Here is a 26,531-nt window from a genome sequence, read left to right on the forward strand (position 1 = left end):
ATATCAAAGCAGGTGAATCTCAAATAATGTTCAGTGAAAGCAAGCTACAAAGGATGCTATGATTCTGTGTATGTGAAAGTTTAAAACATAAAGTTAACACATACTGTATGTGGACACACAAATGTAGGAAAGCATGTTAATAATAATACAACTTCAGAATAGGAGAATAGAGTGGAGGAGAAGAATAGGAAAAAGATGAGCTTCATTTGCCAGGTATTATTTCTTTTTCAAAAAAAGCTTACAGTGAAACACACCAAAAGAAGGAAAGGAGTATTCGCTGTCAGGGGGAAAATTAAGAGGAGACAGTAGGTCTTGGACATCAGAAAGGAAAGGAGGTATGTTTCAAAGCATAAAATAAAACAGACCATCCAACTCTGCAGAGAAGTCAAGTGACATGAGGATTAAGCAGCTCTATCAGTCAGAAATCTTGCAGAGTTTCAGCAGAATAATGGAGGTGGGAACCAGATGGTGGGGGGTGGAGAGAGGAAACTTGGCACTAAACAAGTGGAGGCAGTGAGAGCAAATGGCTCATTCAAAAGAGTTGGCAATGAAGAAAGAGAAAGATATACAGCAGTTTGAATGAGAAATATTTAATGTGTCTGATGCTTCAATTTCAGGCAGGTGGATACTCAAATAACTCAACATTTTTTGCAAAACATTGAGTCCTTACATTTTCAAAAATGAGAAACAGAAATAAATCTTTTTTCCTTAAGAGAATATCTGCAAATTATCTCATATGTTAATATGGTATAAAATAACATTAAGAACTTGGTTCGAATGACAAATAACATGAACAGCAGAAGTGAAAAAGTTAAAAACAGGTAAGCCTTGTTGAGACGTAGGGATTTTCCAGATGTGGAGCTCACCCAGATCCTCACAAAGTGAGCGCACATGTTCATGCAATCACCCAGTCCAGTTCAAGGTTGGCCTTGAACCTTTCAGATTTAGAAACTTAATCTCATCAATGGGAATATAATTAGCTTCTCAAGAAGCTGATCCATACTAACAAAGCTCATCATAGAACGCTGTTTGAGCCACTTCCCTTATTTATAAGCAGTGTAACTGCTAAGCAGTCTAGATAGATCAGCCTGAACAAGGACTTAGATTACTGGAATGGGTCATGAAATCTAGCTTCCACGTGACAATAGCAATATCCTTGTCAAGTGGCTTCTTACATCAGCCTCATAGAACATTCTTTCTCTAGGTGAAGTCGGCTCTGGCAAATTTCCTTTTCCTGCACCTTTACTTCTAAACATCCTGCTTCTAAGGTGCTTATCCATTCCTTACAATGTTGATACCTTTCTGCCGAGGAGCAGATACATCTCTATAAACTGATTCTGCTTTTCTTTGCACTGAATGCACTACACTTGTTATTGTTTAAACTTTCAGAGTTCTCTGAGGAGTCTAGGATCACCTCCATTTAGAAGATAACCTTTCATTTGCATTTACAAGTCCATTAGCATATGCTGAAGGGCAAAGTCGACATTCCTTAAATTTCAGTCATACTTATACCACCTTCAATGATTGTTATTACAGGTGAGAACATACCTATATATATTATATATATATATATATATTTTATATATATATATTATTACATATATATACAACCTATATATATAATATATATATGATAACATCTAAAGACATATAAATAACTTCATTATTTTATTTTTTTTCAAATAAACTCATGTTGTTACCTAATTTGTAAAAGATATTTTATATCACTACCACTAATTAGCAACCCAAGCTATACTCAACATAAGTAAAAGTGACCAGTAATAAAAGAATAAAAAATAATATTCTTCAATAATTTGCTTCACTAGTACATCTATATATACCCCCACTTACTGTCACAGCTGTTAAAATATGACATAGTTTTGTACCTTATGTAAGGTCTAATATAGCCCACGCATAACATCAGCACTGCTCTCATTCAGCAGACCCTGATATGAATGCTAGCTCAACTTAAAAAAAAGTTTTTTTTCAAAAAATTGTAGTAAATATGAATTGTTTACATTGTTAAAAAGAAACAACAAGCCCAAAGTGGAGTCACTTGCTATGCCCCACAACTTAATATGTAACCTACCTACAGTTACAGCCTCTTCCAGGAGTGGAATTTTAATAGTCTGGAATTTCCTGGTCAGCACTAGTGAAGTAATCTGCCTGATGAGACCCACTGGCCTGCACCTAAGGGAAGGTAACCACCTGAAATAATCCATTCTTTTGCCTTTCTGGTCCTACCCTCCTGCCTGTAAAAACTTAACCATTTCATACAACTCAGAGCTCTCTTCTGTTCGCTAGATGGGATGCTGCCTGATTCAGGAATCATCGAATAATGCCAATCAGATCTTCAAACTTACTCATTTGATTTTTTTTTTTTTTTTTTTTTTAAACAACATGGGATGCTCCTTAGGATAATATCTCTAAAATTAGACCAATTGCCATGGAAATAACCTGGCAGGTCTTTCATGAAATTCTAGACGAGTTCTAATGGTACACTTAAAGGGTTATCATTAAATGATTTATTGCTGTGTAGGTGGTAAGTTTTGAAATATTTTCTCAGACATAAAAAAGTCTAGTTCTTTTGGACCTAAAACAAAATATTTATTTTGCACAGCTCATTCTCAATGTGTGTATCACGGTAAGCATGGAAATGTTTGAAAGTAATTATTAAGGAAAACAAAAGAATAAGGAATTATGGGAAAGATACAACCTGTATATCTTCAGAGACTATTTGAAAATGTATAGGGGAGCTGATTATGTGCAGACAACACAGAAAGAAAAGCCTCAGAAAAACGTCTCTGTCCTGAGTTAGCAGAAGCCCTATGTTATGCTTTCTGTTCAGAAATTTTGTGGCCAGGGGTCCCTAGAAAAAACAAATGTATTCTGAGCCATCAGATTTTTAGGACTTCTCACTAAAGGGACAGCAATTGCAAATGCTTATGTTTAAATCTTTATTTCCAAACTTAGGTTCATGGTTATATTAAAAACTTCAAGCAAATGCAAAAGGAAAAAAAAAATGTTTAGTAACATTTTAGATACTATAGGTATTATATATAGGGAATATGATTCAACTTGATATAACTGAATTTATGAGCTGCTTAGAGCTTTGGAGCTTTGTTGCATTAGCTTCAAATAGCTCTTAGGGAAAAGTGGATATTTGTTGGCTGCTTCCTCAGGATTCATTTCTCCTTTTGTCCAAACATTTTCTATCACAGAACTCACCCATCCCAGTACAAAGCAGCCATGTGGTTTGAGCATAGATCCCATCCCCAGGTTGGTTAAGTTCAGCAGAGTATCCTGCACCTAACCACACTGATTGGTTCAGGGAGGCACATGTATCAATCACATTTTGACCAATGAAATGTGACTTAATAAGGAGTCCTATGAATAAAATTCCCTTGCTCTTCTGTGGGAGCTTTACGGACTTGACCTGGATTGCTTTTATACTTACTTGGGCACCTCTCTCCTGACTTCAAAACCATTTATTCCAGAGGTCAGGACCTGTACTCTTTTCCAGAATACTGCCTACCCTTAGGCTAGTTGGGTTTTGCCTTCACTTACAGTGAGCTAGAAGTCTGCTGCCCCCACTCAAGGCAGCCCTTCCTAAGGACCAGACAGGGAGTTGGAGAAGCCCAGGTCCCTTGCCTCGGATGAGGATAAAACTGCACAGTGCCAACTCACACATCAACATTTTCCAGTGGGCCAGACTCAAACCATCTTTGGTGAGAACTAGCCTGCAAATGTACCTGTGCTTGGGTCCACTTCTTCTCCTGCTTTCCTCGCTTCCTTACGGATTCCTGTTAGGAACACTTCCTTAGTAAACCATTGACATATAAATAAATCCTTCCTTCAAGTTGTGCTTGTGGAGACTCTGTCCTAAGACATTCTTCTAAACGGAAAGGTCTATAAAGAGATCTCAGAACTCAGAGGGGGAATATAACAAGGCCAGTCTCATCACTGTCACCATCCCAACAAAAACCTGAGAAGCCTTTTGCAAACTCAACATCTCACACCCAGTTATTTCAGGAAAGAGGCACAGGTGGCTCAAACCTTCATCTCTACCACCTAAATCACCAAACAGCCAGTTTGGCTCAGGCTTCTCAATGTCATAACTAGTTGACTGTGGTGTTGAAGAGGAAGGTGAGCTTAGATTTGTCAAATGTTTACCTGAAGAGCCCAATGTTTGGGAGATACCCAGGCTTACTGGTAGCACTCTACCTATGGCCAGACTGCACGCTGGCCAGAGTTTGGGGATGGGTCAGAATGGCCATTCGGATTCACTTAATGGTGCTTTCACTGTTTTTGGTTTTTTACTATCTTATTTTTATTTTATTTTTTTATTTATGAGAGAGAGAGAGAGAGAGAGAGAGAGAGAGAGAGAAAGGGGCAGAGAGAGAGAGAATCTTAAGCAGGCTCCTTGCTCAGCATGGAGTCTGACAAGGGACTCAATCTTCTGACCCTGTGACCATGACCTGAGCCAAAATCAAGAGTTGGATGCTCAACTGACTGGCCACCTGGGCTCTCTTCAATGGTACTTTCACTTTGGTTTGCCTTTGAACCAGTAAGCAAGAGAAGTAAAAGGTATACATGAGATTAGGACAGAGACTAGTCACTGGCAATCAGGAGGCATATCCAGGCTTTGGGAATATCACTCTCCCCAAGGAAGGAATGAGCAAGAGAACAGCTCTGAACTGTGGACTCACTCTCTGCCTCTTTTTTTTTTTTTTCTTTTTCCATTTCAGGCTTGATGAGGGATATCCCTTCATCAAGAGTCAAGAGTCTAATACCATAAATTTTTCCTAAGCCATTGTCAGATAATTGAGTAATTACTGCACTTATTTCTTTTTTAATTTTTTAATGTTTTTATGTTTTTTAATGTTTTTAACGTTTTGAGAGAGAGACAGAGACACAGCACGAGTCGGGGAAGGGCAGAGAGAGAGGGAGACACAGAATATGAAGCAGGCTCCAGGCTCCAAGCTGTCAGCACAGAGCCCGACATGGGACTTGAACTCGTGAACCGCAAGAGCATGACCTGAACTGAAGTTGGACGCTTAACCGAATGAGCCACCCAGGCACCCCATCTGTACTCATTTCTTAATACAGCACTGAGCCTGAGGTTTCAATGCAGCTACCCAGTTAAGGTACCATACACAGATATTTCATTTTTGAGTAAACTTCCCACTTCAGACCAACTTTGGCGACAGTAGTGATGGTTTACCTAGGGATATTTAAAGATGCCTGAATAGAAGACCATCCTGTCCTTTGCATCATCTAAAAGACGATCAGGTGGAATCAGATGATGACAAGCACTATGGTTAGGCTACAGCTATTCTCAAGCTCAAGGAAGATATAGACCCCTTTGAAAGGAAGAAGTATTCATGATTTCAGTTTGGGTTCTCCCAAATGCAGACCCTGAGGCATGAATTCAAGTGCAAGTAGTTTATTTAGGGAATAAACTACTTCTATCCCCAATAAGGGGATAGAAAAGCATTACAAGGAAAGGAAGGCAGCCAATGAAAGGTGCGCTATTAATCCGGCTACTGTATTGAATGACAGGAGATATACCAACTGAATTATCCCAACTTGATGAAGGGGCTGAGGTATTAGAAACCCACTTTGTCAGTCATGGACTGAAGACTGGTTCCTGGGGTTGCTAAGTTCTTAGCATTTCCAACCTATCACCATACAGACAGCGTTCCAGAAAAAGCCCTCAAACACAGAAATGCACATATCAACAACTGAAAGTGACTGGAGCACACTGAAATAGTTTTGAGAGAACTGGAAAATGGTTATTATATACCTATGTATCCAGAAATTGAGCTAGAAGGACATAAAGTTGGCCCAGGTGGAGTGACCAGGACTTTAGATCCACAACATATCCATACTGCAGGGATGTTCAGTTCTCACAGAATTCATGGTAACATATTTATTTAAATTGAAAAGAAAGTCAGCTGATGGGTCTGGTAATGGGCTTTGCTGTAAACTTATAAGTCAAATCTGCAGCACCAAGGTTTTAATGAAAATATATTTAGGGGCACTGGGTGGCTCAGTTGGTTGAGCGACTGATTCTTGGTTTTGGCTCAGGTCATGATCTCACGTTTCATGGGCTCAAGCCCCACATCAGGCTTTGTGCTGACAGTATGGAGCCTGCTTAGGATTCTCTCTCTGCCCCTCCCCCACCCTCTCTCTCTCAAAATAAACTTAAAAAGTTATACCATGTGGCAGAAATAACATTGTAATTAATAAACTTATGATACAAAAATTTAGAGTTTTAAAGTAAGCTCCTATAAACAGGTTTTAAATTTTTTTAGTTTAAAAAAATGTAGAAAAGGGGCACCTGGCTGGCTCAGTTGGTGGAGTATGTGACTCTTAATCTTGGGGTCATGGGTTCGAGCCCCATGTTGGGTGTAAAGATTAGTAAAATAAATAAATAAACAACCTTAAAAGAAAGGTAGAAATAAGCAAAAGAATATTTCAAGGTCTCGGTAGCTCACTGCTAACACTACACTTCCAGAACATTTCAACAGTCAGAATTCTTGTCAGCTTGAAACCAGAAATCAACATAAGCTGGTTTAAGCAGCAAAGGGTTATTAAAGGATATTCAGTAGCAACATAATTGTGAGACAGGCTGGAGAAAGAGTCGGAAATTCCACAGCCTTGCAGCATGTCCTAAGGACACAGCAAAGCTGGGTCAGTTAGAATCCTGACATCACTGCCAAACATTACAGACGGAAGCTGATGTTACCAGTAGCATCAATGGTATGGCTCCTTTATGAACTTGCTCCTGCTGCAACTGATGTGATCTCAAGAGTGCATTCTCTGTAGGTCCCAATTCAAAGTGTGAGGTGGTTATAAGCAGAGACTCAGGCTCCCTTGCTGAATCAAAGACCAGGAAAAAAAAAAAAAAAAAAGTACCTGATATACTGAGCTCTATCTAACACCTTCTGATGTTGAATAGCAAAAAAGCAAAACAAAACAAAATCACAAAGATTAATATCCCTAATGCAGAGTTGTGTTTAATTTGAATTACCACTTTTTAAAATTTTTTTTTTTTTTCAACGTTTTTTATTTATTTTTGGGACAGAGAGAGACAGAGCATGAACGGGGGAGGGGCAGAGAGAGAGGGAGACACAGAATCAGAAACAGGCTCCAGGCTCCGAGCCATCAGCCCAGAGCCTGACGCGGGGCTCGAACTCACAGACCGCGAGATCGTGACCTGGCTGAAGTCGGACGCTTAACCGACTGCGCCACCCAGGCGCCCCGAATTACCACTTTTTGTTTCCAAAAAAAAAAAAAAACAACCTCTCTGCTGATAATTTCCTTTAATCCACTGTATTATGATGTGTGTGTGGTTTTTAATTCAGTTTCTAATACATATGTTAAAATAAAAATAAAGGTCATTCTTTATTATTTTCTATTTCTTATGCATGAAAAATCCCATTACATGCTTTGTCATCACACGGGGTAATGACTTGGAAAATGTTTTACAATTCTGGCCTGAAACTCCAACAATAGGAAGGAAGGGAGAAATGGAAGAAAAAACGCACACATACCTCTGAAGTCTAACCTGAGTTTTGTTTGTTTCTTGTTATTCATGGTACAAATTATTAAATTCAGAAAAATGGAGGAACCATATCTTAAAGTTGGTCAAAATGGGCATCATGGTGATACCTAAGACTGGGTAGGATGATGAATCATCTCATATTCCTGCTGGGAAGTGTGCGAATTTTGTAAAAGGACAATTTGGTAATATTGACATAAAAATTTTAAAAATCTCATTTGTTGACATTAGAGAACAGAGATCTGCAAACTTTCTGCAAAAGAGACAGACAGCAAATATTTTAGGGCTCTGTGGGCCATATGGTCTCTTTCACAACTACTCAACTTTGTCATTGTCCCTGAAGAACAGCCATAGACATATAAATCAGTAGGTGTGGCTGTTCCATAAAACTTCATTAACAAAAATATTTGGTCTGAGAGCTATAGTTTGCCAGCCACTGTTAGAAAAGTTTAATAGTAATAATACAGATGAATTGAATAGAAAGAGATGAATATAGAAAAATATATATAATTAATGCAGCAGAGGAACTTACTGTTGAATAATTTTTTTAAAGTGTCCTAACCAGAAATTTGAAGGAAGAGTCACAAGTGCCCACATCTGGGCCATTAACCTTAAATGACCTTTTGTTTATATCATATTTCTTCATTCTATTGGGCATTTCCTTTAGACAACATTAAAACTGCAGTGTAGTACAGTGGAGCTTGACTGCCTAGGTTCCAAAACTGGCTCTGTGATTTACTAACAAAATGACCTTGGGCAAGACAAAACCCAAAGAAACTAAAACCATGGAACATGTTCACAGGAGAGATGGAAAGCTGAGAAGACTATGACTGCCTGATCGAGAAGTAAAGGTTGAGTATGTACCACTCCTCGCCCTCCACCTTATGATAATGACAGTATGATGAGTCAGAAATACGCACATGAGTAAATAGTAATTTGGGTTGAAGAAACCCATGTTTTACTTAATTCCACTATGGAGGAAATTCTGGGGAGAAGTTTAGAATTTAAATGGACTTTGAAAGACAGAGAAAGATGGCCATGAACAACAGTACCTAAGTTGTTTATAAGTGCTCCAAAATCAAATATGCTCTAAATCTCTAAGGTGTAGTACAGCTGATTTTTCCTAATAACTTTGTTTAGTCAAAATCCAGGAAGATAATAAATTAAGACACTGCATATCTCCCTTAGTTTCTATTGCTGATATAACAATTATCACAAACTTAGTGACTTAAACAACAGAACTATCGTCTCACAGACCTATAGGTCAGAAGTCTGGTATGGAGATATCTGACTGGACTGAATCAAGGTGTTGGCAGAATGTGTTCCCTGCTGGAGGCTCTGAGGGAGAATCCATTTCCTTCCCACCAGGCCTGCTGGCAGATTTCAGTTTCTTGCCTTTGTGGGACCAAGGTCCCTGTTTTCCTGTTGGTTGTAAACTAAGGGCTGTGCCCAGCTAAAGATGACCATATTCCTTGGTTCATGGCCCCCTTTCTCCAACTTCAAAACCATGAGCAGTGGAACCAGTCCTTGCATACATCTCTCAGATCCACTCCCTTCCCTCCATCTTCCACTTTTAAGGACTCAAGTGATTAGAGTGGGCCCACCTGGATAATCCAGGATATTCTCCTCATCTCAAGGTCCTTAACCTTACTCACATCTGAAAAGACTCTTTTGTCATACAAGGTAACATTATCACATGTTCCAGAAATTAGGAGGTGGACATCTTTGGGGTAGAGTGGGGTTGTTTTCTGCCTAACACAACATCCTATTTGTTTTTCCTAGCCTTCCCAGTGGTATTGATATCTCAAATATGTCAGACTGCCTTTGAGTACTCTTGGATATCTGTTCCTTCTGATCTTTAAAAAAGTCTACATACAAAGGCAGACAATGACATATTTATGGATATATGCTGATCATTTATATGTACAGATTCAAATCTTGTCTTGCGAGTAGAACAACTTATTACTAATTATTGTCAAGTTACTGATCTAGAATCTAGAAAGCACTCTGTAAGCCTTGCTATGTAACCCGAGAGAGTCACTGAGCTTCTTTGGGACAATTTCCTTATCCATTAAGATGAGAACCATGGACTTGGAAATTACTAAATTTCTTTCCAGCTCTAAAAATCTAGATCCATGCTCTGAAAAAAAGGTGGGGGGGGGGGTGGTGGAGAGTAATATAGCTTAGATATAAAAATAATGAGAACTTTTCAAAAACAGTAAGAAAGCATTGATTTCTTTTTTCATTTTTTTTACACAATACGTATTTTTTGTATTAAATTTTTTTACTGTTTATTTATTTTTGAGAGAGAGAGACAAAGCCTGAGTGGGAGAGGGGCAGAGAGAAAGGGAGATAGAGAATCCAAAGCAGGTTCCAGGCCTGCACTGTCAGCACAGAGCCTGACATGGGGTTTGAACTCACAAATCAATCATGACCTGAAGTCAGATGCTTAACCAATGGAACTACCAAGGTGCCCCAGCAATACATATTTTTTAAAACAAATTTTTAATGTTTATTTATTTTTGAAAGAGAGAGAGAGAGAGAGAGACAGAATGCAAATGGGGGAGGGCAGAGAGAGAGAGGGAGACACAGAATCTGAAGTAGGCTCCAGGCTCTGAGCTGTCTGCACAGAGCCTGACGCAGGGCTTGAACCAACAAACCACAAGATCATGCCCTGACCCAAAGATGGACGCTTAATCAACTGAACAACCCAGGCACCCCTCTACCCAATACATATTTTTAAAAAATATTTATTTATTTTTGAGAAAGTGAGCAAGTGAGAGAGAGAGAACACGAGCATAGGAAGTGCAGAGAGAGAGGGAGAGAGAGCATCCCAGGCAGGCCCCACACTGTCAGTGCAGAGCTCAAACTCCCAAAACATGAGATCATGACCTGAGCTGAAACCAAAGTTGGACACTTAACTGAGCCACCCAGTTAAGTGTGGCTTAACTACCCAATACATATTTTAACGTAATTTCAGCATTTGCTTCCCAAAAGTAACTGAAGGTTACTCATGCTTAGTTTTTGTCAATATAATTCAAATACTTCCCTCTACCACTCCATTTATCTTCTGTACTTTCTCGTATTATTCTTCCCTCATAGCCTAACTTCAGTATTTTTCCCCAAGGATACCAATACATCAAATTTGATCTCTTTTTTTTTAAGATTTTTTTAAGTAATCTGTTCACCCAACATGTAGCTCAAACTCACAACCCCAAGATCAAGAGTGGCATGCTCTATAGACTGAGTCAGCCAGGAGCCTCTACATTTGCTCTTTCTTGCAATATAATGTCACAACAAATCTACATCAATCTATTCCTTCAGTGTGGATTATGCCATTCAGGAATGAGTTCACGTGAAAGATTATAGACACCTAAGTCAAAGTAATGTCTGCCTTCAATATGATTTTTCAATTTTGTCATGCCAAATCCCAGTGAAAAGGAAAATATAATTTTACCTATACTGCAATCCAAGCCACTGAAGACACTGAGCTTTAAATATTAGCAAAAGTAAAAATGCAAGTGGATGCATTCAACTTAAAATAATGTTTCTTAACTTGCTTTGTGATGGTGATAACACATAGATGGCAATTTATACAAAAAAAAAAAAAAGATATTAAATGGCTCAGGCATGCGTGTTCCATTTAGATTAGTCCTACTAGGCGCCTGGGTGGCTTGGTCGGTTAAGCATCCGACTTCGGCTCAGGTCATGATCTCACGGTCCGTGAGTTCGAGCCCCGCATCGGGCTCTGTGCTGACAGCTCAGAGCCTGGAGCCTGCTTCCGCTTCTGTGTCTCCCTCTCTCTCTGACCCTCCCCCATTCATGATCTGTCTCTCTCTGTCTCAAAAATAAATAAACGTTAAAAAAAATTTTTTTAGATTAGTCCTACTCTCGCTATTTAAATAAAGTCACCCCACACTGTACAAATTCAAACATCCTCTTAGGACAGAGTCAGAGGTTGTAGACCTTCCTACCCAAAAAGGTAGCTGCTACTAAAAGGGAGGATGAACCACAGGAGGGGAGAATAGGGGCAGATTAACCACATTTAAAGCCCATATTCTCAGTGGAACAGTAACAGTCTGTTGTGCTATAGCGCTGTTTTGTATAATGCAAATCAGCTCATGTGATTATTAAATAGGGGGGAAATGTTAGAATGACACAGAAGGCGGGTTGGTTCATACTTAATTTTTCCTAGCACTTTATGTCTTGTGCTACCAAGAAACAACAGCTGAATGCAAAGTACGCAGCTGACTCCACCATGATCACGCCAGGCCTGGAGGAAGACAGTACCCAAATGACATTTCATTGTGTGGCATCCCATTCTTCCTTTGGCTTAGCTCAACCCTGTTTTCCATTTTGATAGTGCTTAGTTTGCAGTTCTCTTAGATCTTTGTGCAAAAGCCACAGAGGACATGAATCAGAGCTATCCATCTCTGGCATTGCTACATTTTGTGCAAAGTTTGCAACTGCTTCTCTACCTGCAACCTCTGATGATAACTACTGCCTGCTCGTGTTTCAATCAGTCAGCAGTATCAACTCTTCCACAAACTCATTTTTCAAGCTAACTTCAACTCTTTTAAAAGGTAAATAAGTAACGACGGCTTTTATTTGTTAGGAATTGTCCCTGTTAATGCTGCAGCTCAGTAGTTCCCAAACTTTGCTTCATGTTGCAGTCACCTGGGGAGCTTTTTGGGAGAGGCTGGATGCCCAGACTCTCCCTTTATTCCATTTAATTCGGAATGTCTGGGGGTGGTTCCCGGGCATCAGTTTTCAAAGATCCCCAGGTGATTTCAGTGAGAGCAGTCAGGGAACTATTACTCATCAGGTCAAGTTTTGAGTGGTCCTTCCCAGATCTATGTTTTCCTTAAGCTCTGTTACATTGAGAACTTTTTTTTTCATGTTTATTTACTTTTGTAAGAGACAGCATGCGATTGGGAGAGGGGCAGGAGTGGGGGGAGAGACACAGAATCCCAAGCAGGCTCCAGGCTCTGAGCTGTCAGCACAGAGCCCAGTGCAGGGCTGGAATTCACAAATCATGAGATCATGACCTGAGCAGAAGCTGGATGCTTAACTGACTGAGCCACTCAGGCGCCCCCAGTGAGCTATTTTTTAAAAGGTAGTATTTACAGGAATATAATTATAATATATATATATAAATATAATTATAATTTAAAATGTAATGTTTATAGGAATATAATTATAGCACACTGTAACTAAAATGTTTCTATTACTATTTAGGTTTCCAAAATAAAAATAATGTAAAGAATGCATAAAAGCATACATAAGTATTTTATTAACGTATATTATCCTTCATGAAGGCAAATAGTGAACCTCCTGAGATACATTGATTCGCCACTGGACCTTTAAGGTGAAGTGACTGCCATTTTCAGAGTGACCAGTACGTTCTGTAGCCTCACCACTAGCTGGTAAGCAACAAGTGTTACATGTACACAGTTTTACAGACTGGACCATCCACTTTATTACCTAGCAGTCCTGTTTTCCTGGGTCTCCTTACACTTGCCATCCTTTCACTTCACCAAAAACTGTCACAGTGCAGCCCACGATATGCTGTCTGCCCCACTGTCTTTCTTAACCATTATTTCTGAATGATCTTTATTCTGCTTTCCTATTCCTTCTGCTATAAATCAGATATTCACACCTGGATTCTTGTTAGCCTTCTTATCCTTAGTTCCTACCACCACTAAATAAATAATGTCAGATTAATTTTCCTAAAGTGTATTTGTACTTTTTTTCAAGCCCCAGTTTAAGTCTTATGCTGTTCATAAAACCTTCCAAGATTCCGGGGTGCCTGGGTGGCTCGGTCAATTGAGCATCCAACTTCGCTTGGGGTCATGAACTTGCAGATCTTGAGTTCAAGCCCTGCATTGGGCTCTGTGCTGACAGCACCTTCTCTCCTTCTCTCTCTGTTGCTCCCCCACTTTCTCACTCTCTCAAAAATAAATAAAGATTAAAAAATTAAAAAAAAAAAAAAAAAAACCTTCCAAGATTCCAATACATATCCCTCTTCCTCAAGCACTTAAAATGTGCAACCCTTCAGTTTGGCCAATCAGAAAAAAGGGCAGTGAACAAACTATTGTAGGAAAACAAGCTTCGGGACTGAAAGGTTATGTGATGTATATCCTTGAGTAATAATAACTAATATTTATTAAGTGCTTTATTTTATGCCAAGTTTTATAAGAATTACTTTTAGTCCCCCAACAATGTGATGAGGTAAGTAACATCTTCTCAATTTTACAGTTGGGGAAACTGAGGTAAAGTTATGCAATCCACTTGGTTACACAGTATCAAAATCTAGACAGGCTAGTTCCTGGGTCAGTCCTCTTAATCATGATCCTGTACTGCTTCTCAATTAACAAGTCAATTGTATATGATTTTTTTCCCCCATCCCTTAACAAATGGGAGTTTAAAATGTCTGTCTTAATAACTTAGAAGACAAAAAAAGAAATATGGGTAACCCTTTGTAATCTATAGTGTTAAATGAGCTAATACTTTAACATCATTTATCTTTCCTTAAATTTGGAATATTTATTGTTTTTCCATGTACTAATTGTTTCAGGTTTATAATTAAAGCTCTGTACCCATTCAGTTTACTTGTAAGGAGAGACCATGATTTATGTCCTTTTCTGTCTTGGAAAATCCTAGAATGATCTATTCAACATATATTACTAATTAGTTGACACTTTTGGAACTCAGGAATGTAAATCAATAAAAAATAAAAGTAAATAAAAGTTCATATCACATTAGGTTAAAAGTAGTATTTTCCATGGGCCATTCACAGGAAAGTGAAAATTTAGTATCCTCAGATCCTAGTATGAGTCTGATTCTTCAGGTTAACAAAAGAATACAGAATACAAAGGGAGATGAGTTATGTCCTGATTCTGCTTCCAGAGAGACCCATTTTATACACATTGGTTTCTACTAACAAAAAGTAACTCCCAGGATGTCAGATGTCTAGGGATACTGCTTTCTCTTTTTGGTCCTGTTCTTGATTAATCTTATCTGTTGTTCTGGATACAGGCGACTGGATTACTAACAAGAGGGAGGCTCATGATTGGGCTGGGAGATATAAAAAATTTTAGGTTAGCCTTTTTTTTTTTTTTTTAATGTTTATTTATTTATTTTTGAGAGAGAGAGAGAGAGAGAGAGAGAATGAGTGGGAGGGGAGAGGAGCAGAGAGAGAAGGAGAGAGAAAATCCCAAGCAGGTTCTGCACCATCAGCGCAGAGCCTGATGCAGGGCTTGGGCTCGTGAACCATGAGATCATGACCTGAGCCGAAATCAAGAGTCGGTCGATTAACTGACTAAGCCACCCAGGCGTGCCTATAAGCTAGTCTTAAATGAACTACATATGAAAGCAAAACGTAGTTTTCTCCTTAAGGTTTAGATTCAGGACTAATTGAATAAAACGAGTATCTATTCCAGCATACTTTGGTTGACTCTTTTTAACAGTAATAGAGTATCATTTAAATGAGTAGCACTTTGAGAGGTTTTGATCGAAATTAAAGGTCTCATTGTACACCTTGGTTTTTCAGTTGTCAGATGTTTATATTTATCCTTTTCCCCTGATGGGACTTAATTTTCCTTCATGAGGTGTTGAACTCTCTGTCCATATAATCCCAAGGTCATCCGGATATAATTCTTTTTTTTTTTTTTTGTCTTACTAACTGGACTTTTTATCCATAGGCTTTCTCTCAGCATTTGTGACCCTTATGGACTACAGAAAATACAGCATTTTTAAGACCCGTGTAAAAAAAGTTTCAAACCAAAGTGATGCTACATAAACACTACACATCTGCTATTTATCTGGCATATTAATTTACTGGAAACCACACAGGGTCATAGTTGTAATGTATTTATGATAAAATTGTTACTATATAATGTTAATAAACATTTTCAAACATAAGCACTCTAAGAGGTGAAAAACTTACAGATTATTCATTTTAAAAATATAGCAAAATTCTTTTTCTTAAATTCTTTACTAATGATACCTCATTTATCACTAATCAGCATTCTGTTTTTCATTATTTCAATGTCTAACGTTTGCAAATCGCACAATACCTTCATGTTTTCATGTATGGAAGATACTTTCATTTTCCCCCCTAAAAATAATGGGACAATCATCACCTAATTCCTGACTATCTGGAGTTTCAAACAGGCCAGAATACCTTTCAGTATATAAAATATTAACCATTTGGGAGTGATCTGTAGGTAATTGTGTGGGTATGCCGTAATGAAAACAGATGCTTCACTTTTCAGAAGAAAAAGGCTGAAACTGCAAGTGATTTCAAACCCACAATACTTCAGTTAAGAAATCACAAGCCTAACTAAAACCATTTAGAAATTTTGTAAAAATAGCTTTCGTCGGTATTTTGTATATAGATTCTTTTCTAACCTCAAGTTATAAGTTACAGTAAAATAGTAGTGACGTTTTCTAGTAATATATGGCGATACCCAAAATACCTGTGACAGGATATACGCAAACTGAGATCCAGGTAAGTTGCTGTTACTTGGGCAAGGACGACCGCATAATTCGTTAGCAGAGCCAAGTCTAAAACCCAATCCGGTGCTTATGTGGAAGCCTCTTCCTGAATCCATCTTTTCGCAAGCAGTGGCAGATCTGCCTTATATTTACTAATTTCACCCTGAGGACACAGAGACCCTGTGGCACGGTAATAGGGAGGCGGTTTTCGGAGGCTCACACATCTTTGTATTCGGTTTCTTAAATAAATTAGTAACAATGCCTTCACGTTGGAGCACTTTTAGAGGGAAATGTAGAATGCGCGAACATGCTTTTTACTGTAGTGTTCTCCAGAGATGTATACTATATGGTCACAACGTGCACAATTTTGTCCTGGGCCACTGAACTTCTAAAATATTAATTTTCGGCCCGTGTGGCAGAAAACTAGGGATCGTTCCAGTTCCCTGCATCTACATTTCATATGAGAACACATTCATCTCTCTACTTGTGATGAAAACACCTTATTTCGTTTTCTCCCGCCTTCCCTGTCTTCTCGCAACATTCTCCCTCAGTGACTTCTACTACTTGCCTTTCACTCCACTAGAAAACTCGCTCTCCCACCTTCTCCCTCCTACCCCACCTTCAAGAAACTTCCTCCTTTCTTCCGCCTGCTGCTCGTTTTTGCCACTCTTGGTTCCTGAGATCGCCGACCGGAAAAACTGCGGAACACACCACGCAGGCGCACTAACTCGCTACCGCTTTGACTCTCAAGTGTGGTTGGCCGGTTTCTTTAAATTTCCGATCCACTTAACCTGCGGGGCTGTATCTCTCGCGATATTTGCTTCCGCCACTCGGCGGGAGCCGCTGCCGGTCCCTGGCGGGCCTTTTTAGCTCCTCTTGTCCCCTTTGCTGCTGTGTTGCTTAGAGCGGCCGGGCCGAGCATCATGACGTCCGCCTTGGAGAACTACATCAACCGTATCCTCGGGCCGGCTGCCACAGCTACCAGCCGGGGCACGGCGAAGCCCGCGTTCGCACTTGGGAGGGCTGGTGCTGGAGAGATCGGGGGTCGGGACCGGCGGGCGGTTGGGATGTCCGGCCCCTGCGCGGCCTGGGCTGCGGGTGAGGGGCTTAAGTACCTGGGACCCGCTAATCCCGCTCCTGGGGCTAGAGCCTGCCGGTCCTGGGGGCCCAGGGCGCCTTTTAATTTTCACCTAAAACCGAAATATTCCTGTCTCTATAGAAACGCCTGTCTCTATAGTAATCAGCCATCTGTTCCTCCACGCTACTTCCCTAGAGGCCTATACGTTCACATTTGGGGAGAAGGGTCTTGTAAATCCTTGAATTTACTTTATTCATTGGCTTTGCTCATTGTTCGACGATACCAGAAACTTTAAAGATGGTGCGCAGATTGAGTTTCTGACCCTTTACCACTTAAAGTCTCAACTTCTTTGTTGATAGAATGACAATAACGCTCGTTGTTGTAATTGCTCTCCACGAAGGGCAAATAACTTCTAAAACCCCATGTGAAGTCTTAATGTACCCTATATAGGTGTTACCATTTTAAAATCTCAGGACAGAAACACTACATTGCTCTCCTGTACAAATTTGGGACAAAAGTGAAATACTAAAGCCTTAATAATGCAAGCGTACTGGCACCTTGTGACACTGATTATAGCTTCTTTTTTGAGTTCCAGAGGCCAGGTCCTAGAATAAAGTGTCTTAACACGTTTGAAAAGAGTCAACGTTGATTAATTTAGCACTGATTGAATTTTCCTTTTAGAGATCAAAGAACAGGTTGAGGAATGGGGGAAATGTCTTGCTCAAAGTCCAACTGGCAACATTCCCCAGTGAAAAAGTACCAAACATCTCAACTGTTTTGAGATGGGAAACAACTGATCACAAACAGAAAGGGATTCTCTTTTTCCTGTTTTAATTGTGTAATTTAATTGAGGAAGTTATAAATACTTAAAGTTATCTTGTGAATGTAGTGGCTGTGTTGAATAATATCTTAATTCCGTCCACGTTTTTCCTACTAATTAAAACCATTTCTTTACCAGATTCTAACATTTTTATTTTCATTCCCTGAAAATGCTTTCCTTGATTCAGTTATCAGGAACTGTTGCAGTTATTACTTCTGATGGGAGAATGATTGTGGTAAGTGTTTAGCATATTCATCCTTTCCTTGTAAGCTTCTTGGTTGTAAAGTTTTAAGTCAAACTTCTGATCTCTAATGCCTAAGCATCACAGTACACCTGCATTGCAGTTTTGTTATGATTCACCTCTTTATCATAAATAGCTGCTGATCCATATTTTCTTCATTAATAAACGTTGGGTGTAATTTATATACAAAGCTTCTAGGAACCAAGATGAATAACAGATTCTGTCCTCGGAGAGCTTCGAGAATAGTCTTCAGACATCTGCCTGTATTTTATATTTATCTTCCTCTAACATTTTTTATTTCCTTCCCCCATTCAATGCTCTGACATCGCCGACATGAATCATAGGCTTTCTTTTGAAATTTTGTGTATGCCTCTTAGAAACTTCTTTATGATGTAGATACTACATATATAGAATAATGAACATTTTAAGGCTTGTATGGTTGTTAATATATTTTTAATATTTGTAGGTTGCATGACCTCTGTTTTCTGTAGGATAAATTATAATTGACTCTTTTATATCATTTTATTTGACCTTTTATCACAGTATCCCCTTTATAATTCCAGAAAATTCTTGGATTCTCTCCTTGATCTGTTTCTTGATCTGAGGAATTTATCTCATGATTTTTGGCTACTTAATTATTTCTTCACTTATAATTCATACATTGTTTAAAAAAAAAGTTTTAAAGCTGCTTTCTCTGTTTTCTTTAAATTTTTTTTTTTAACGTTTATTTATTTTTGAGACAGAGAGAGACAGAGCATGAATGGGGGAGGGTCAGAGAGAGAGGGAGACACAGAATCTGAAACAGGCCCCGGGCTCTGAGCTGTCAGCACAGAGCCCGACGCGGGGCTCGAACTCACAGACTGTGAGATCATGACCGGAGCTGAAGTCAGACGCTCAACCGACTGAGCCACCGAGGCGCCCCCTCTGTTTTCTAATTGTATCTAATTCATGTAATTTAATCTCTTATTTTCCCATTTTGCAGTTGGGTCTTTGTCTTCTTTTTAATCCTTGTGATTTTTCCAAGTGAGTCCCTAAGTGATTTATCAAAGTGTTAAACTTAGCCATTTATTTAAATGTATATCATGTGCCAGGCACTTTACATCTAAATCTTCAATACAACTCTGTAGAAGTATCCCTGAATTCTTGGTTAGGAACCAGGTTCAGAAAAAGTGAGTCACTTTCCCAGAGTCATTGGATAATAAGTGGCAGAACAAAACTGAGATTTAAATTCAATTTGACTCTTTAAAAAAAAGTCCATTTGCCTTGTTTCCTTCTTTAAAAAATTTTTTTAAGTTTATTTATTTATTTTGAGAGAGGCAGAGTCAGCGTGAGTAGGGAGGAGCGGGGATGGAGAGAGAGAGAATCTCACGTGTGCTCCCCACCATCAGCACACGGCCTGATGCCTGCCTCGAACTCACTTAACTGTGAGATCATGACCCGAGCCGAAATCCAGAGTCAAGATGCTTAACCCACTGAGCCACCCAGGTGCCCCTGCCTTGCTTCCTTCTTAACTGACTGAGCCACCCAGGCAGCCCTGCCTTGCTTCCTTCTTAAGAAAACAATCTTTTTGTTTTTTAGGCACCTCATTGTATGTTGTCAATAAGGACAGTTTGAAACATTTTTATCTCATCTTGACACTTCAAGAAATCTATTGCTATTAAATATTTGCAAATAGTTTTTTTTATTTAAAAAAAAAATAATACCTCAAGTTTAATTTTTCCTGTTTTTGTTAATGGGATAGCTAAGTTTGAGAAATATTTTAATTTTATAGAAGAAGGAAAGTTAGGGGCACCTGGGTGGCTCAGTTGGTTAAGCTTCCAACTTCGGCGCAGATCATGATCTTACAGCTGGTGGGTTTGAGCCCTGCATCGGGCTCTTTGCTGAAAGCTCAGAGCCTAGAGCCTGCTTCAAATTTTGTCTTCCTCTCCCTCTAACCCGCTTGCTCTGACTCTCTCTTTCTCAAAAAAAAAAAATAAATAAATAAACACTAAAAAAATTTTAAAAAGGAGGAAAGTTATTTTAAAAGAGCATTTTGAATACCAAAGTTTAGTAATTTTGTATTTTTTTGACCCCGGCTCACTGGATAGAATGCTTACATGTAAAATGAAGTCAAGAGGCTATGTCTCGGTGTGGTAACAACTATATACTAATTAGTTTAGTAAATACTCCAGATTTTCTTTCTCATCCAAATTCTAGGTTATCGTTTTCTCTTGTTATATTCTGATTTTACATATTTTGATTTTCAAAACATGAAACAGTTTAATAGCTTGAGAGAATTAACCAACCAAAACAACTGTAAGTTGACATTTCTTCAGAAACTTGAAAAGCATCTGAGTGACTGTGTTGTGCTAGATCCATATCTTCCTTTATTCAAAACCAGGATTCTTCCATAAAATTTTCTCTGAATATTTCCTTCAAGTTCTGCTTCTACTAATTACAATCCTATTTGTATTTACCTTACCGGGTTTGAGGAAGATTAAATAAATACATGTGAGGCCCATAGAACACTGGCAGATAGGAAGTACTCCTTAAGCGTTAGCTGTCACCACCAGTCGAAGTTTGTATATATTTATGGGACTGATTTGAATCTCTGAAGAATGGTAAATTCTATTTGCTCGTTCATAGTAGTATAATATAGTAGTTCAGTGGCATGGCCCTGAAGGTAGCTTTTTGTGGTTCAACTCCTAACTCTGCTGCTTTCTACCCATGAAACCTTGAGAGATGACTTAACCTCTCTGTGCCTCAATGTTTCTTCTCTAAAGTAGGAATAACTATGGTATGTACCTCAAAGGATTAAAATTATTTGAGATACTGTGTACAGTGTGTTTAGCACAGGCCTCCTACTAGTATGTAGAACGAAGTGATACTGTTCTGTTACCAGCTATGGTTGCTGTGTATATGCTTCTTCTTCTTGTATATTTATATAGTTTTCCCTTGTATTTTATTTGTAATAGTCTATGTCTAATGTTAGCTCCTACACTACATGGGCTTTTAGACTACTTCCTTATTGGTACATGGGTGTTCTTTGTAACTCTGGACAACTCTGCACTCTAGTCACATGTGTGGCGTGGTTTTTCCTGTCTTAAAAAACCCAGAGGTAAGTTTTGTGCCCCAGGGTACTGTTGGTTATAAAGAAGTGTTCTATTTTCAGTGGACTTCTATTTAAAATGAATACTTCTGTTAGTGTCCCTGGAACTAAAATTTTTGTGTCATTTAATGTCTATATTCAGGTAAACTAGAATATTTATCTTTTTCTTTTGAATGTTTTCTTTACAGGGAACACTGAAAGGTTTTGACCAGACCATTAATTTGATTCTGGATGAAAGCCATGAACGAGTATTCAGCTCTTCACAGGGAGTAGAACAGGTGGTGCTAGGGCTATACATCGTAAGAGGTGACAATGTGTAAGTAACATAGGTCTTCTTTTTAAGGGCAGGTCAAATCTGCTATAGGTGTACTACCTTGCTGTATGGAAAAGAGGTTTTTATCTACTGAGATTGGTCATATTTATGATAGTTAAGTGGCCTAGATAGGATCCAGAAAGGGCCCTGCCTTACACTGAATACTTCATTAGAGAGCCTTCTTAAAGTGTTCTTCCAAAATAATCCTAATTTTAGAGAAATATAAATATACTTCTAGGGTCCAAGGCTAGGGTTTGAAATGCCTTTGAAACCTCTTGTGTGAACAGTTTTAAATAATTCATGCTCTATAACTGATGAATTTATGAGTAAGTACTTATCCATTATTTTTTTCTTTAAATATTTTAGTACAATAAGATGCCCCATGTTTATGCTGTAGCATCAGTTAACTGAAAATACACTTTAGTGGTAGCAATTTAAGAAAATCTGCAACAGTATAAAGCAATACTGTGCAGTAGAACTTGTGGCAGTGATGGAAATGTAGGTCTGCATTGTCCACTGTCCTAAGGTACTAGTCAGGTGTGGCCATTGAGTACTTGAAAACTGGTGTGATGGGAATTGAATTTTAAATTTTACCTCATTTAATTACTTTTAATAGTCACATGTGGCTAGTAGCTATTGTATTAGTGTAGTTATAGAGGCTATAAGATTGTTGAATCCATTTCCTAGTGAATATAGAATTAAAACATGGTTGGAAGGAAGCAAAAGATATATTACACATTATTTTGGAAGACAAATAGGGTATCGAATATAGACAATAGGATATAGATGAGGGAATACTTTATTCATTTAAATTATCTTAAGAAAATCACCTTTGGATGGATAAATTATTTGATCTTTAATCAAAATTGGGGAGTTTACAAAATATTCTAAAGAGGTGACTTTTAGGTGTGAAGTTATAAAATGAGCTATAAAATACGAGAGAAAGGCAGAGTATTTGGTGGGGACCAGGTTCCCTGATGAGAATAATAATGATTATTTTATATTGGATCTCTGCCTAATAATTGATTTTAAGAAGCTTTCTCCTACTTTGATTTTAAAAAAAAATTAAAAATAAAACTTTTGGACTTCATTTTTTAAAAAATTTAAACTTTGGTGTAGACTCAGTGGTGTGCTAGAGCCAGCTTGATTGGCTCATGGAGGCAGATTGTTATATTTTCAGGAATTTTGCAAGCTGGTTGATGTCTTGGTGGTAGCTTGAAATTGACCATAGTGGGAGTATTTGCACTATGGATGTGAGTAAACACTGCAGGTCTGCCTCCCTCTTTTCCTTTGGAGAGCCAGTTTTAAAACCTGTACCAGTACTCCACTGTCTTCCTTAAGGATTTCAAATGATACTAAAATTTTTAAGGTGGAATTGAGATCTTTGATTTGTTTTATATTGAGAAAACAATATTTATTTTAACCAGAGTTTGGTACTTCTCATTTAGAGCTGAAGGCTATGTAGAGTTTAAAGCAAAATTGGGCAAATTCTCTATTACTTGTATTCACTAATAGATGCTACTCTTATTAAAGCCAAACTAATTTAAACAACCAATTTTTTTGTGGAATAATGTTTCATATATGTCCTGTGGTCTGGATATAACAACAACTGTATCCAGATGGAGAGCCGTGGCTTGGTGCTTAGCATGGTATTAACGTTTTCATTGTAGATGTTATGGTAGTGATTCCTTGAATCAAGGAAAGTTTTGCTGGCTTTAACCCTAGCCAATCACATCAAAAAATCATGTGTTAAGTTACCTGAGTACCCGTTGCTATTATCTTTGTGTCTTTTTTTTTTTTTTAATGTTTGTTTATTTTTTAGAGAGAGAGAGACCGAGCACGAGTGGGGAAAGGGCAGAGAGAGGGAGACACACAATCTGAAGCAGGCTCCAAGCTCTGAGCTGTCAGCACATAGCCTGACGTGAGGCTTAAACTCACAGACTGTGAGATTATGACCTGAGCTGAAGTTGGACACTTAACTGACTGAGCCACTGAGGCTTCCCAAGAACTGTACATTTTGGTCTTGGATTTAAATTGAGTAAACTGAGAAATCTTGAAACAGAAATTAATGGGTATTACATATACTCTGATGGATTTAGTTCATTAAAGTTACTCAAAGAATAGACACTTATTTGCTTATTTAGTAGTGATTTTGTGATCAACCCTAACACAGTCCCTGGGTTGAGTTGAAATCATAGGATTGGAAGTTTTGGGATTTTGATTTTTTTTTTTAATGTTTATTTTTGAGAGAGAGCAAGAGAGATAAAGCATGAGTGGGGGAGGGACAGAGAGAGAGAGACAATGAATCCAAAGCAGGCTCCAGGCTCTGAGCTGTCAGCACAGAGCCTGATGTGGGGCTTGAATTCACGAGGTGTGAAATCATGACCTGAGCCTAAGTCGGATGCTTAACCGACTGAGCTACCCAGTTGCCCCAGTTTTAGGGTTTTGTACCTTATCTATCTGATATGTGCCTTTTTTCTTTGAAGACTCATGATCCAATCACACTGTATACAATCTGTCTTAATAATTGGTTCCTACAATAATGTTGCCTTCAAATTACTTCTTGAGTTTTGTGACTTAAATTGCAATTCACTACTTCATGAAAACAGTATTTGCTTGTCACCTTAAGTAGTTTTTACTGTGTCCTTTCAGTTTTATTTACAAGTGAGATTATTTTAACTGATTTTTTTTCTCCTTAAATAACTACAGTGCAGTCATTGGAGAAATTGATGAAGAGACAGATTCTGCGCTTGATTTGGGGAATATTCGAGCAGAACCTCTAAACTCTGTAGCACACTGAGGAAAAACTACATACATTGGACATCTGTAAATCTTTGTATAGAAACTGATTATTCTGAGGATGATGTATGTAATTTTTATGAATGTGTAATTGTGGACTTTTGACTCCATATATTGATTCATTGTAGTATGATATGTAAATTAAAATATTTCTACATTTCCTTGAAAATTTTTTATTTTTTTTATTTATTTATTTTTTTGCCTAAATCAGGTTTGGTAGCTTAGTTTTATTTTTCTCTTAAATAGTATGAAAATCTAATGTGTACTGTGAGAACTTTTGGAAAAAATATTTTGATATTTTAATATTTATAGAAAACTAGTTAAAAAGAGAAATTTGTGTGTTATGTTAAATCAAGCATCCGAATACCATCAATGGTGCAAGATACACGCGTTTCCAATTTTTAAGAAAGTCACAGAAAGGTAAGTCATGTGTCATGTTGTCTGAACCATCCCCATTTATCACACTGCCCTGGTGGTTCATTGTTCTCTAGCATTTTAGAAGCCTGGGTAAAAAATGTGTTTGGTTAAGGAAAGGAAAAATGCTAACAAAGTTGATATTATTTGAAAAAAGAATGATTCCGTATAGTCTTAAAAGCCATCTTAGTTTTAATCTTAAAAATTGGAGAATTTTTAGTATTAACAGTTTTTTGTTGTTTATAAATGTGAGTAAATAAACCTTATGTTTGTATTGAGGCAGTGCTCGCTATTATTGTCAAGAACTTCCATGACTCCTTGGTTCCATAAACCTATTTTCAAAAGAAGTAAACCTGGTTTCTCAGAGCAATAATCAACAGAATAGGTTGACTGTTTGAGTGAATCAATTAAGTAGATAATGTCCCTCATCTACAAATGGGCTGTTTTCTAAAACCCCTTGTACAGTTGACTGGACTTTTTAAAAAAATATATTTATTTTTTAGAGAGAGTGCACAAGCAGGAGGGACAGAGAAAGAATGGGACAGAGGATCCAAAGCAGGCTCCATGCTGACAGCAGCAAGCCCAGTGTTGGGCTCAAACTCAAGAACTGTGAGATCGTGACCTGAGCTGAAGTTGGGCACTCAACCAGCTGAGCCATCCAGGCACCCCAGTTGACTGTGGACTTTTTAAAGAATTCATAGAAACAATGCTAAAATACTGTTGAGATCTCTGACTGGTCCACAGAAATTCTAATCAGTTCCCTGAGGGCCAGAGTCTGTAACTTTGTGGTGAGTAGAAAATAGAAAAATATTTACATTCTTATAATTCAAACAAAAAATTAAAATAGTTTTTCTTTTTTAAAAAATGAAAGTGTTTAAGGGTTGGCAAGTGTTACGGTTGGCATTTTTGTAAAAATGCAGATAGCAAATATTTTAAGCTTTGAGAGCCATATGGTCTCCGTCACAACTCCTCAATTCTGTTCTGTCATGAAAACAACCATAGGTAATACATAAATGAAGAGTTGTGGCTGTATTCCAGTAAACTTCATTTATAATAACAGGTAGCAGGCTGGATTTGGCCTGTAGGCCATAGTTTGCTGACCCTTGGCTGAAAATAATACAAGCTCAATAAGAAAAGATGAGGGCTAATTTGTTTAAAATCTGAAAAGAGCTTCTGGAATAGATCCTTTTAGAGTTTAGAGGTAGATTTCATTTGTACTTTTAATATTTAACTCTCTACTTGCCAGATATGATAGTTTTTTGGTGCAAAAAGAAAACATTTTTCAGAGGAAAGTATCTTCACTCTTTCACAGAAACAAGACTTATAAGGAGATCTGTTGAGATAGTTTTCTTTACTGGTCGTCAAGGCACCGTCACCCAGCATACAAATGAAGTCCAAGTCAGATACTTTGTCAACATACTTGATATAATACAAACCACACACAAAGTAGTAAACAAATCCTAGTCCCCCCCCACCCTCCCTCACAGTAATGAGGGATGTCAAAAAAAATCATTCCCCAAATATGACTTGGATATTTTTGTGAATAGTAGGGAAAGCAAACCAAATGAAATGCACACCAAATGATATAAGCAATTCTTGGGGTGCCTGGGTGGCTCAGTCCGACTTCGGCTCAGGTCATGATCTCATGGCTCGTGATTTTGAAACCTGTGTTGGGCTCTGTGCTGACAGCTCAGAGCCTGGAGCCTGCCTCA

At 38.2% G+C, this 26,531-nt stretch overlaps 1 protein-coding gene and 1 long non-coding RNA gene across 2 annotated transcripts in view; one reads left to right on the forward strand and one right to left on the reverse strand.

Moving 5' to 3' along the window:
* Window positions 1–16,956, reverse strand: part of LOC122210352 — a 100,013-nt gene extending 83,057 nt beyond the window's left edge. The window contains exon 1 of the long non-coding RNA XR_006198022.1: window positions 16,686–16,956. This is a non-coding gene — a long non-coding RNA (uncharacterized LOC122210352). The remainder of the gene's footprint in view (window positions 1–16,685) is intronic.
* Window positions 16,957–17,029: 73 nt separating this feature from the next.
* On the forward strand, window positions 17,030–24,574 carry LSM8 (LSM8 homolog, U6 small nuclear RNA associated). Its single transcript, XM_042923021.1, has 4 exons — window positions 17,030–17,164; window positions 18,152–18,199; window positions 21,482–21,609; window positions 24,316–24,574. The coding sequence occupies exons 2-4, from the start codon at window positions 18,191–18,193 to the stop codon at window positions 24,404–24,406; spliced, it is 228 nt and encodes a 75-aa protein (XP_042778955.1). The 5' UTR covers window positions 17,030–17,164; window positions 18,152–18,190; the 3' UTR covers window positions 24,407–24,574.
* Window positions 24,575–26,531: the final 1,957 nt, after the last annotated feature.

Source organism: Panthera leo, chromosome A2 (assembly GCF_018350215.1).
Source record: "Panthera leo isolate Ple1 chromosome A2, P.leo_Ple1_pat1.1, whole genome shotgun sequence".
Taxonomy (NCBI): Eukaryota; Metazoa; Chordata; class Mammalia; order Carnivora; family Felidae; genus Panthera; species Panthera leo.